This window comes from Lutjanus erythropterus, chromosome 10 (genome assembly GCF_056507025.1).
Source record: "Lutjanus erythropterus isolate fLutEry1 chromosome 10, fLutEry1.hap2, whole genome shotgun sequence".
NCBI lineage: Eukaryota > Metazoa > Chordata > Actinopteri > Lutjaniformes > Lutjanidae > Lutjanus > Lutjanus erythropterus.
This window is the reverse complement of record NC_139326.1, coordinates 8,157,489-8,170,905: the sequence shown is the minus strand read 5'-3', so window position 1 is coordinate 8,170,905 and position 13,417 is coordinate 8,157,489. Positions and strand designations below refer to the sequence as shown.

Genomic DNA, 13,417 nt, shown 5'->3' with positions numbered 1-13,417 from the left:
CTGCAGATTTTGCTGTCAGGTGGAGTCGCGCGTCCTGGTGCGCCTTGGTGATCAGAGGTGTCCGAGGACAAAACCCCGGTGCGCTGTCACTGCTGCAGATATCGCACTGACTGCTCGACTCAGACTCGTTTACTGAAGGGATGGAAGACTGTCAAAGAACCGCCACCGAAATTACGCACATCTACAAGGGAACGTTTGTCCACTCGACCCAGGAAGCGCCGCTGCAGGTCCTGGAAGATGCGCTCCTGGGAGTGGATACAGAGGGAAAGGTTTGGCAGATTTTAAAATATAAAAGAGCTTTTGGTCTGAGTGAGAAGTCTTTAAAACGTTGCCATTTATGGTTTTGAAACAAAACGTGACTGACTGTTACCTATAATTCGATACATATCTATAGCTAACCCCTGCGTAAAAGAAGATTAAATTTGTGCCACTTTTACATAAAATAGTCCTCCAAACGGATAATACGTAAATCTGTTATATAACACTTTCACAGTTTGGCTCACAGTGAGCTCCTCAACACACAGCAACCTTAATGACTGTCTGAAGTGGCCTCTTCAAATATAATAAGTGGGATTAAAATTCATATGACATCCTTGACACACAGGAGCTCCCACAGTCTGTTGTCAGCAATAATAGATTACAGAATGTAGACACTGGGATCATGGGAGGTTGATCAGCAGAGATACGATAGGAACTGTGCACATGTAAACAAAAAGGGTGATGATGGTGAGAAATGTATAAGGTAAATATTAAATATACACCTGTCTGTTTTTTTTTTTTCTTCCTCCTAACCGCACAGTCACGAGGACAAAACACTGCCAACACTTTTTTTTATAATCATGTTTTACTCCATTAACTTTTCTGCCATCAGATTGCTTTCATTGGGAAAGGCTCAGAGATAGACAGATTGTCCCAGACCTTTGGATTCAGTCCCTCTGAAGTCACTCAGCTGGAACAACAGTAAGCAGAAATTACTTTTTACAAATGGAAATGTTAAAACGCAAAATGTAAATAAATCACTCACCATGTTGACTTTTGCAGGAATTTTACAGGACTGGATATTAAATGACTTCAGGAAGTCAGAGACACACATGGTCCTCTTATAGAGTTGTCATGATACCAGAATTTTAATACTTTGATACAATACTACTATAAATAACAATACTAGACACCATGGCAACAAGGAAAAGTGTCCTAGGCATACAAAATATGATAATTTTCTTATTATTACAACCTGCACACAGTGCAGGTACAGAAAAAGTCACTGAACACTGTGTGGTTTTGCTGCTGCAAACTGCACTGACGTCTTTAAGGAGCACTTAGATACTTTCGATACTGTGATTTAATGATATTAAACAGTTTCAAAGTTGTTGTATTGAAAAAGTATTCTCACTTCTGAGAACATTAGTCAGAAATAATATCAGATATATGAATCCACTTGAATGCAAAACACGAGTATGCATTATAGCATGATGACTTGACAGTATTTCATGTCTGAACCATTTTTCGTTGCTTGTTGCACTGCAGTGAGTTCTTCATGCCAGGAATGGTGGACACCCACATCCATGCGTCCCAGTACAGCTACGCTGGCACAGCCCTGGACATGCCCTTACTGCAGTGGCTCAATACGTACACCTTTCCTGTGGAGTCACGCTTCAAGGACTTAGAGTTTGCCCGCAGGGTCTACACTAAAGTCGTGGTGAGTTTGCTAGCATAGTATAAATGGTTTGCTGTGCTTATGATGTTGTTGATGGCACTGAAATTGGCCCGGGGACCAGTTGCAAAAGTGGAAAGTTCAGTGAGTTCACCTCTATTGTCAGGCAACCTGTAATTTGAGATGGTTGTGAAGAATTTAGTGGCTTAAACATATAGAAAGGAAGGAAAAATGTTTTGAATGTCGTCTTAATCCTATAATATGATCCCTGTGCTTTTACAGAGAAGGACCCTGAGAAACGGAACAACAACTGCATGTTACTTTGCTACCATACATACAGATGCCTCTCTCCTGCTGGGCCAGATTGCAAGTAAGATGTCCTACACACACACACACACACACACACACACACACACACACACACACACACACACACACAGTTTGACCTAAATATTTTTATTTTTAAGCATTGACCATCTTCTGTGTTTTCTTATCTGCAATATGGACTGTAGACTGGGAAGTTAAAAACAGATGCTTGCACTAAGCGAGTCTTAATATAGGTCATAATACTGTAAAATATCATGCCCACAGTTTAAAATGATCTTGTGCAGTATGTGATCTGTGGGAGGCTGTCATCATACATATGTATGTAATTGTAAAAATAGGTGAGTGAATAGGGAAATTAGTGTGAAAAAAAAGTGACTAAAAATGTAGAAAATCCCAGTAATGTAACTCTGTGAACACAACCACGTTATATGCATAGTGATGTGGTGCATGAAGAGAGAGATGTTAGGTCAACACTCTCTTATCTGACATACTTAGGCTGTTATGAGCAGGGCAGTAGCTCAAAATGTCCAACATGTCCATACGTCCGTATGTCAAGTTTGATTGTGTTGAAGGAAATAGTGAGAGACTCCAATCAGCTGATGTTTTTTTTTTTTATAAACAGAGTGGTCCTGTTTTCCTTAGTCTGGTGAGAAACACTTATTTTGTTCACCTTTCCGCCTTCACCTTATCATCTTGGTGTCATGTTATGCAACACTGGACACAGATACACAGACACACTCACATAAACGTGTAATGATTCAACCAAACTGAACTGAGCTCTGGCTACAGCAGCTTTACACAGTCATTTTGCGTTATCAGGGTTGTCGAACTCTCACCTTTGTCCTGTTCTGACAAACTGTACCATTAACTGTTGGTGTGTGTGTCCACATGCACATATATTCATCCTTCATTCCTTTCACCTTATAGTTAATTATTTTTTTGCAAGTGTTATACGAATAAACATCTAATGTGATATATTTTCTCAGGCGAGAAACTAATAAGGTCTGGAGTTCATGATCTCACAGAAAACTGCACATTTTCCGCCTGATTTGACTGGAAATGTTTGGTCACAGTAGCACAAAGCTCTCTCACAGTCCCTGAGTGACTGATCAATGATCATCTGTGACACTGCGCTTGTGGAAGCAGAACCTTACTGCTATACAGTGGTGGAGGAAGTATTCAGATCCTCTACTTACGTAAAAGTAGCAATACCACACTGTGAAAATAAATAAAATAAAATGTCCCACATCAAAACCTTACCTGATATATTACTATTGCATTAATGTGTATGTTGCATTTCACTGTTTTAGATGTTTGGGGCATTTCAGCTTTGTGACAATGCATTTTCCAGCTAATCCAGGGAGGTTTAGAATGCAATGCAAATGCTGAAGTAAAGTAGGCTTTAAGCATCTCAAAATTATACTTAAAGGTAACATAAATAGGATTTTCTGTATCTAAACACACCAGAAAGATATTTGATTGTTGAGTCTCATTACCAGCACCTTAAATATGTTTTAGGATGGTACAGCATCCCCATTACAGCAAAATAATGAGAAAATAAGATGGAACGGGCGGAGGTGGGGTCTCCGTGGATGCAAACGCCACCACACATCTGGTGGGTTGTGGGTGAAGATTGAGGGGGATCATATACTCACATATATGAGTACATTATTTTGGGGGAAAAATCCTGCACAGTTTGCATTTAACTTAACTTATCAAGCCACGAAGGAACACTTCATCTTTCAGCTAAAAAACAATTCAAATTCAAAATGACCAAGTCTGTAGATACATGTTTTTAACTGGACAGGAAGGGTGTGAAAACATACAATCTATAAGTAAAGTAATCAGTAACTAAAGCTGTCAGACACATGTAGTGGAGTAATACTTGCCTGTGAAATGTGGTGAGGTAGAAGTATAAAGTTGCATAAAATGCAAATACTGAAATAAAGTACCTTAATTTGTTCTGAAGTACTGTAATAGAGTAAAGGTACTTAGTTACATTTTACCACTGTTACTGTACTTAACCACACACCATCTGTGCTGTAAAGTTTTAAAATCTTACATGTAGTTAATATAAATATGACCAGTCAACAGTATTAATGACCTCAATGTAATGTCCTCATGTAAATCATGAGTCACTGCTGCTTTTTCCTTATTCTAGTTGATCATTTATAGCAGTGACTCCTCACACCCACTCAGGTGATTACAGTCATTTTGGTCAATAGACATTTCTTTCAGACATTTTGATTATCAGAACCAACAATGCTTTTGTAGGTTTTTCGGGGTATTTTGTTAGTCTTCTACCCTGGCATGTTACCTCCTAAGTAATCGATTACAGTCTCATACCAAGTGAGACCAGACAGGTTTTGGGCTGCTTACAAGCTGCCTTGATGTATCATGTGCAACTCCAGCTGCTGTGTAACAAAAGTCGTATAATTGCAACTAAGAAGAATGCAGGTTAGATTTTAACATGTTGTACCGGCAGCACAAGGCAGCCTGCATGATTTGCTTTTGGTTTATTTGTACGGTAAGTCACAAGTATATTTGTGGAAGGATTACATGTAAATATTCTGATGTGATGATGCATGTTTACATGCAAGACTTATGTAAAGAAAGACACACAACAAACCAGATATAATGTGCAGTTTTGGGTTTTTTTTATTGGCTGTTTTAATTGTATTGACTACATTTAGCTAAGGATAGATGGGCATACTTAAATAGGGACAGAACCAAAAAAATAGAAGAAATTACAGACTTAAGAAAATAATTATAGACTGCACAAGCTGTGGCATGTGAATGACTGCAGCTGTATGTGATGTATACATGTAGGGTATGTGTGTTTGCGTGTGCATTCGTACAAGAAGTCTGGGATTAGAGTTTGTGAGTGACAGCAGGTTTTGACTCGGACATGTGAAGGACCTGGAGTGCTGTGGTACGTTGCAATAGTGTGTGTTGGACAAAACTGACACAAACAAGTGACATTATGAAGATTGTTGATGAGGTATGTTGAAGAAAAAGATTCTTTCAGGTCCAAGATCTTGGCTGGTTCTGGATAAGCTTTATTCACTGCGCAGTGGAGACAGCCTCACAACACGATGATATGGTACTGTCTGCTGAAGTCAGGTTGTTGTCAGGTTATATACAGTTACAGGAAATCACAGGAAGTTTAGAATGCAAATTTCACTACAAGGTTCAGAAAACAAACTTACTGAAGCCAATATATAAAGTAGTTGCTAAACTAGTGGGAGTGCGTCTGGGAAACCCAAAGTGGAAGTCTGCAATAGAAATGGGTGTTCATATTAAGAGGGACACGAATAAAAACAGAAGGGGAGAGCAATTGGGGGTAGCTAAGGTGTGATGTCAGGGGACAACTGGGCTCTCCTTACAATACAACAAAGGATTCATTTACAGAAGTATGCTAATGTCTGTAAAAGGCTGACTCTTAGCAGACACATTCAAATTTGATCAGCAGAACCATACAAAATAAGAATCAAATAGAAGGAAATAAAATATCTTCTTCCACAGGTACAAGTTTAACAATTGGACAAATACGGCTAATTCAATGTGCAATGATAATGTCTGACATTTTTTCACCCTGCCAAAATGTGCCATATAAATATATAAAATCTTACACAATAGTAGCAAGCGTCCTGCACTCCTGCAGCCTTCCTGCAGCGTTCCTGCAGCCTGCCTGGGCTTCCTTGAGTCTGGGCAGGAGGGGGCAGAGGGAAACAACTTGCTAAAACCATAGATCATATGTTAAGTAGGATTTCAACCTCTTTAATATACAGTCTATGGCTCCAACTGACTCCTTTAACGGACTGCACTATGTTCACACTCTCGTGTCTCAGCCAGCCTTATTTTTCTTGCAGATGACTTTGGACAGCGTGCTTTGGTGGGCAAGGTGTGCATGGACAGGAACAACTCTGTGAGACATTACAAAGAGACTAATCAGGAGTCTCAAGAGGAAACCTGTCGGTGGGTATCAACTGTCTCATACAATTACTGACGGATGTGTCGGAAGGTGTGCTGGCTCTAGAGCAAACAGTCAATTTAGTGAAATGAGCTCAAAATCTCTTATATTTTAACAGTGTCAAACAGGTTTTTAGGCTGTTATTTGCTCCTTCAAGACTTCATGGAACATTAGTAATAATTAATAAAACAGTGCATTGCTGGGCATTTTACTTGCAAGCGAATACAAGCAGATTACTGAAGAATTTTATAGTCAAGAAAAATTCCCCTGAGGCAACAACTTTAGCTACACTGCATTTGTGTGAAAGTGTGAAAATGTGTCAGAGAGGAAGCAGTTTTCAGCTTTAGCAATTAAAGTTACAACATCCAATGCTCACTAACAAACATGAACCCAGTGTTGGTGTTATTTTGATATTGTGGTTGGGTTACTGGATCAACGCAACCTCTCTGTTGTGTGAGTTTGCATTCATTGGTGTAAAATTAACCTAATTTTGCATTGGTGCTCTGCTGAGCCCACACTAAGTAAATTTTAGCCCAGTGTTATTTTAGTGTGTAGCAACAGATATATTTCCATGTATTTATGCAACAGTGAATCTGCAGGGAGTATCACCTTAACTCTTGTCTCGTCTTACTTTTTGTCTGGTTGGTTTGGAGAAAGTGATATTTGGCTAACATTACAGCAATTTCCTGTTGTTAGAAAAGCCTGTCTGGTAGCAAAGTAAAGTGGAGAAAATGTTTTAAATATAGCGTACACTTAAACTGATATTAATATTTTGAGGTTTTGAAATATACATGAGCACATCACAGAGAATGTGCACCTGATCCTGAAGTGACAACACCTCATTTTTTTGGATCATGTTCCATTTATAGAGACATTTACAACCATAATATCCTGCAGACATCATTTGTATTGAGGTTTTAGTTGTTTGGCAAGTTTGTGAATGTGGTTGCATCAAATTAATCCCAGCCACTGTTCTGTCCCCTCAAGGTTCATTGCAGAGCTCCTGAACAAAAAGGTAAGTGTTGCACACTTGAATAAAGAGTCAGTGTGATTTTTGATTTTCTTCCTTTACTGTCATTCCAGCTTGTTTGCTGAAAATACACAGATGAAACAGTGCATCACATTTTGACACACCTCTGTCCAACTCAGCACGAAGCGCCCTTATTTACATCTGGCTTATATACAAATTAGTCTCTAACCAATGCAACACAACAATACACAAAAGTACCTTTGTGTGCCTTTATTTACATCTGGCAGAGATGCTCACTTTAGGGGATGGTCCCTCTTGTGTCGAAAAGGGCCAACAACACCTATTCTTGTATGCACTGTTTGATATGCAGGATTTGGCAAGTAGGACATTTTACCTTTGGAACATTGTGTGTTTTATATTGCTATAATGAAATTAAATTACAATTAAATGAAATTAAATGGCAATTACATTAAATAAAATATGGGGGGTGGCTTTTTACAATAACAATTGGTATTTATGAACTTCTTGTTTCATGAACTCATCTTCACATAATATTCATGCAGTACAAGAAACATAACTATTCAAAGATGTAAGGATTTTATTTTTAGATCCTATGATCCTTGTCTTTTTTTTGGGTAGTACCATCTTGTGAAGCCAGTGGTGACCCCGCGCTTCGCTCCATCCTGCACAGGAGCCTTGCTTGGACAGCTGGGGGCAATCGCTAAGAATAACAACCTGCACATTCAGGTGAGCTCACTGTGGCATCTGAACCAGTCCACAGGGGACTGCTGCCATAGAGACTGTTTAGTGTTGCACCTGTGGGGTTTCAGCACAATGAAATAAATATATGCAGTTTTCAAAGGCAGAATGCTGACAGGGAAGAATGAAAATCAAGCGAATAGCATTTAGCATTAGTTATCCTTTAACTGCACTGCCACAACTCAGGCTCTGTCTATAAATAGGTATGTGTGACATATGTGTGTGTTTATTTCCAGAGTCACATCAGTGAAAACGTTGAGGAAGTGAAACTTGTAAAGGAACTGTTTCCTGAATGCGAGTCGTACACAGACGTCTATCACAAATACAACCTGCTTACTGACAAGGTGAGGACACAGTCTCACACACAGGCGCAGACATTTTGTTGAATAATATAAACGCTGATGATAAGGACGCTGACCGTGGTTGACATTATTTGTGATGATGATGTTGATGTTTCACAGACAGTGATGGCCCATGGCTGCCACCTCAGTGATGAAGAGTTGGCTTTGTTTCGGCAGACGGGAGCCTCTTTGTCTCACTGTCCCAATTCCAACATCTCGTAAGAATCTGCTTCTTTTTCTCAAGGCTTTTGTCACAGAGTAGCATGAACTAAGTCCCCTGGAGATCTGCATAAGAAACTTTATCAAACCATGTGTTGATATTAGATTGTTGCAGCAAAATATTACAAATAGTCCTAAATCAATCACCTGTCAGAAAAATAACATATGGATTATTTTTGTCTCATTCCACCCCTGTGGTGGAGTGGTACGTTCTGTGGTGAGATCTAACACGACGCTTAGCATGCAGCTAAATTAAGTTTTATACAATTCATTCATTTTTTAAATTTCATATAAAAAATTCCCTGTTTATTAGTCGCCTCTCTCTCTCCGTCTGCTCAGGTTGTGCAGTGGACTGCTGAACGTCCGCAACGTCCTAAAACAAAAAGTGAAACTGGGGCTGGGAACAGGTGAGAGCGACTCTGCACGTGTTGCCAGACCGCTTGTAACAAAGATTGTTAAACTATAAAGGACAATTAAAATTATGTTGATGATTTGGAAACTTAAGTAGGGCCTGCTGCAGGAGTGAGATAAGGTCTGCTTGGACATTGGTACATAGTAATGCCATAATTATAGATGTGTTATTACAGCATTATTTGTAGTGTTTTAGTGAGTGCAGCTGATCACTTTGTTTTGATTATAGTCTTCTAATTTCAGGCCTTGCAGTAGCAGTAACAAAACATTTGACGTGCTGCATTTTCACATCCACCATACACGTTTGTGAGTGCTTCTGTCTGCGTGCTTGTATTTACTCGACCCCTTTGCTGTGTTTGTGGTGCTGCGACAGATGTGGCAGGCGGCTACTCGGCCTCTATGCTGGATGCTGTGAGGAGAGCTCTGGACTCGTCCAAAGTCTTGACCATCCAAGACCCAGACCTTGAGACGCTCACCTTTGAGGAGGTGTTCAGACTCGCCACACTGGGCGGCAGCCAAGGTAATCCTCACAAATCTACTGACACTCTGAACAAAGCAGAGGCAGCATTGTGTAGAAGTTACACGGAAAACATAAGTCTCATTTCCCAGCCACAGTCATTTGTCTCGCTCTGAGTCACTCTGCATTAGAGCATGCAACAGAAATGCTTGATTCATTCCACAAGTCACTGTGGGGACATATTTTTCATCATGACTAATTGCAATTCCACGGGAGAGTGGAGAATACAACATTTTTTCTGATGTGTTTTGTTTGTAGCTTTGTCCCTGGATGACCAGACAGGCAACTTTGAAGTGGGCAAAGACTTCGATGCTCTGAGGGTGAATGTCGCTGCCCCTGGTGGACCCATTGACCTCATTCAGTGTGATGAACCAAAGGTTGGTAGTGTGGCTCTGTCTTAATCTATTCGACATGTTCACACGCAAGTTTAAAAAGCAGAACATTTAATTTCACTGAAATGCTCATTTATCATTGCTTCAATTTCAGATTCTTTTGGAAAAGTTCTTGAATTTGGGTGGGTGTCAATTTCAGTTTATTTGTCCAAACTTCATACTCTAATGTGCCGCTCATTATTTAATTCATGGCTGTCTCTGTTACTTCCTCTTTGACAGGTGATGATCGCAACATAGTCGAGGTGTTTGTGGCTGGGAGGAAGGTGGTACCATTCACAGAGCCAACACCATAGTAAATGCTTCAGTCCTACACACACCTTCATTTGTCTCATGACCTAAAACCCACGGGAAAGTCAGCTTCAATAAGATTTTAACTACTAAAATACATGAGAGATAGAATATGTGCCGCACAAGAATGGTCAACGTGACAAATCTCGTTCTGTGCTAAGACAAATAAGTTGGAAATGAATGATCACCATAAATATTTTACTGTGAAATCCGGAGGACAGAATAGGCGATGTGCTATTTCTAAAGTTCATTGACGGTCATGCGAGACTGTGGTCAGCTGAGCTCAAATCCAGTCTGTTCTTTAATGCTGATTACCAGGCTTCAAAACAGGAACTAAGGAACACATTAAGTGCTGTCAACACTGCAGATTTGCGTATTAAAACATATTCATGCACCAGCACTTCATGATTATGCCACTTTTTATGTTCTCTTTGTTTTTGTACACATTATTGAGGGTTTTTTTTATTATTCACTACTTACTTAAACATGTGATGTCAATATTCATGTTAAGAAATTTAAACTGGACAAATGTCCATGAAGTTAAAGCAACATTATGTGAGATTTGGTATTTTTGGGGATTTTTGAAAACACTTTATGTTACTTATAATCAAAAACTACAACGGCTTTGCTAACAACCAAAAATCAAACAAATGCAACAACCATGGATGTATAAGAAAACCTAGATGGGGTGTCAGCTCTCAGCCTTGCTTCCAATTATGCCTGTAGTTGCCACTTGTCATAATGCAGCATACAAATTCTCCTGTGACCTAAAAAGCATTTTCTCATAAGCCACCATCATAAAAGAGACGCCTCGGAGTAGAAACAAGGTCACTTATGACTCTTTCTATTATGAACTTGTGACCCACGGAGGGTTTCAATTTGTAAAGGTTTCCCCAGAGCGGAGAAAAATGATTTAGAAATCTGTAACGTCATCACGATGTAAGGAGGAACTCCCAGTGAACAATTCTTACTGGAATGAGTAGCCGTCATCTTTGCATCCGGTATTGCTATTCTTAATATATCCATTGCAACGACACTAAACAAAGAAAGCAGGTTAATATCACTGACTAATAGAACATCAAGACGCTCAGCTTGGTGTTTGTCTTGCAGCCTTGTATTTCATGAACTCTGTAAATCACAGGGATGAGGCAGAGCAGCCAGAGGACATCAGAGACCATTTCTAAGTCGTCAAATACCAACATTTTGTCACACATTTAGGTGACCGTGTTAGTAAAAGTTTTAAGGTACATAAAGTTATGTGTGTCATGTGACTTGCACCGTGTGACTTTTGTCTTGTGACTTTTTTCACTCAGGTCATGTGACGTATATGTAATGTAATGTACTTTTTTTAAAAAACCCAAACTGTGATCTTTTCATAAAACTAACTGGGTAGTTCTGGTATCTTAACCTACACAAACTGTTTCACAATGCCAACCACATGTTAAAAAGGCTCTCTTGCAGTGCGTCACACAGCCCCCAAAGGATATCTTGTGCATCAGTATGAGACGCTGAGGGCCGAGACCGAGCAGTGTTGGTATTCAACGAACTGGCATGAAAACAAGTTAAAATTTTTCATCCAGCGTCGCCAAAATCAGTCACATAGTTGCATTACGCTCTTGTTACATTGTGCGAGGACAGATGTACAGGGCGCAGACTGAAAATGACAGAGGCACCGCCCCCTTATTACAATTCAGTGTAGCATCAACATGATTCTGAAGCTGTTATTTTAAGGTAAAATAGTTACATATTGTTGCTTTATGTCACATATTAACAAATGGACTTTGTGCTGGTTGTATAAATGTGCTCGAGGCTCAGCGTGTCTGACCTCAGTATGGCTTGACAATCACATTTTCATGCTTGTGTTGCTATAAAATGCTTTATTCTTATCAGAAGACTGGAATTAACCTGAGTTATAATCATAAGTCACTCACTTTACACTCCACTGTGTTTTACATCACAAAGCAACATGCTTATATTATAGTATTTTATAGTTTTCTCTTGACTTGGTTTCAGTTTGACATATTCGGTTTTTCAAACTGGGGATTCATGATGCAAACTTAAAGTCACCATTCCAGTTACAGGACTGTTCTCTGTATAAACTGAAAAGTGATTTTAAATTGTATTTAAATGTTTCACAGTTCTAACACCCGCCTTAATATCTATATCCTGATTTGACTCAGTGGAAAATGAAATTATCCTTTGTACCTGGTGCATTATTTTATCAAAATGAGTAACTTTTCATCAATTTAAATGGTTTTACTACTGAGACTGTTGATTTTAATATTGCTCCAAATGAAATATACTTATGTATTTATATTAACATTATAAATTGTCTTATGAATGTGAGGGAATGAAGGGAAAATAAACTGATTGCTGTATTGATAAATCAAAGTGTATTGTAAAGACAAGTTTACTTTTTTTTTACTGAAACATGGCCAATTTTTATCACAACATATCACTCTATGGCACCAAATTTTATATGTTTTTGACGTGTTCTATCATGGGAGCTTGAAATAAAGAATGCCACCAAGTCTGTTTTGATTTATTTTTTAAATGCCTTTTGTTTCTCATGTGCAGTTATTCAAGAAGCAGTTACAGATTAAGGATCATAAACCAGGATGTAAAGACTTCCAAAATGTGTCTTGACCTTTTCAGCCCACTAACACCCCACTGTGCACTCTGCAGCGTCTTTAATAGACAGTCCTCACCGGTCCTGGGCCAGACAGCCGAGAAGTTGAGATGACTATTGTCAAGTCCTGCTGACACAGACATCTGCTGCACTTCAAACTGACCATCACAGGAGGAAGAGAAGTCATTCTACCAGTCACAGCCACTAGAGGGAGACACTTTATTTCAAATACATTAGATATCTCGTATACCTTCACTCCTATATGATTGGTTTTTCAAATATTAAAGAAAAAAAAAAATATCTAGCCATGCAGATATTGTAGGTGGTGCCACTCATGGTATCTTATGGAAGTAGAATGGGATAATCGATTGGGCAATCACTTTCAGATCACTTTTTGTAATTGTCTATAATCCAACAACCAACCATCTTCAGGTTAAAGAGACCCCAACAAATTTGTTCCTTTTTCTTTCTTGCCCACCCACCTTTTTTTTTTTTTAGGACGAGCTTTCTCATCAAGACCAGGGTGGAGGATTTACTGACATTTAGCAGCAAGGTTCCCAAAGGCCCAGTGTTTGGTTGGTCCCTTCTGGGCTACTGTAGAAACATGGTGCTTCCACATGTTGGACATGATAAAGTACTTGCTCCCTCTGTTTAAACGTCTCATTCTATGGTGACAAAAACACAATGTTTCTTATTTCTCAGGTGATTATACAATTATCCAATCATAATTATGATTACTATATTCATTCTGCCACATTCTGCCAATAAATCCCTGTAAATCTTACATACCTGACCTTAAAAAAAATAACCTTTAAGTAACTGTAATAGATTTGAGTCACTGTCTCTGTATAGACTCAGATATTTATTATTTATATTAATGTGCAAAAAATGTCATTAAGCTGTTTTGTCCATTGTGAATGAAACTGTGTATTTCCCC

The 13,417-nt window shown here is 39.0% G+C and overlaps 1 protein-coding gene across 1 annotated transcript; it reads left to right on the top strand.

Moving 5' to 3' along the window:
• gda (guanine deaminase) lies at nt 1-10,355 on the top strand. The gene is made up of 14 exons (XM_084728114.1): nt 1-269; nt 872-960; nt 1,528-1,699; nt 1,937-2,024; nt 5,854-5,959; nt 6,942-6,969; nt 7,564-7,671; nt 7,920-8,027; nt 8,145-8,242; nt 8,583-8,650; nt 9,028-9,174; nt 9,430-9,548; nt 9,658-9,685; nt 9,783-10,355. The coding sequence occupies exons 1-14, from the start codon at nt 141-143 to the stop codon at nt 9,854-9,856; spliced, it is 1,362 nt and encodes a 453-aa protein (XP_084584240.1). The 5' UTR covers nt 1-140; the 3' UTR covers nt 9,857-10,355.
• The last annotated feature ends 3,062 nt before the right edge of the window (nt 10,356-13,417 follow it).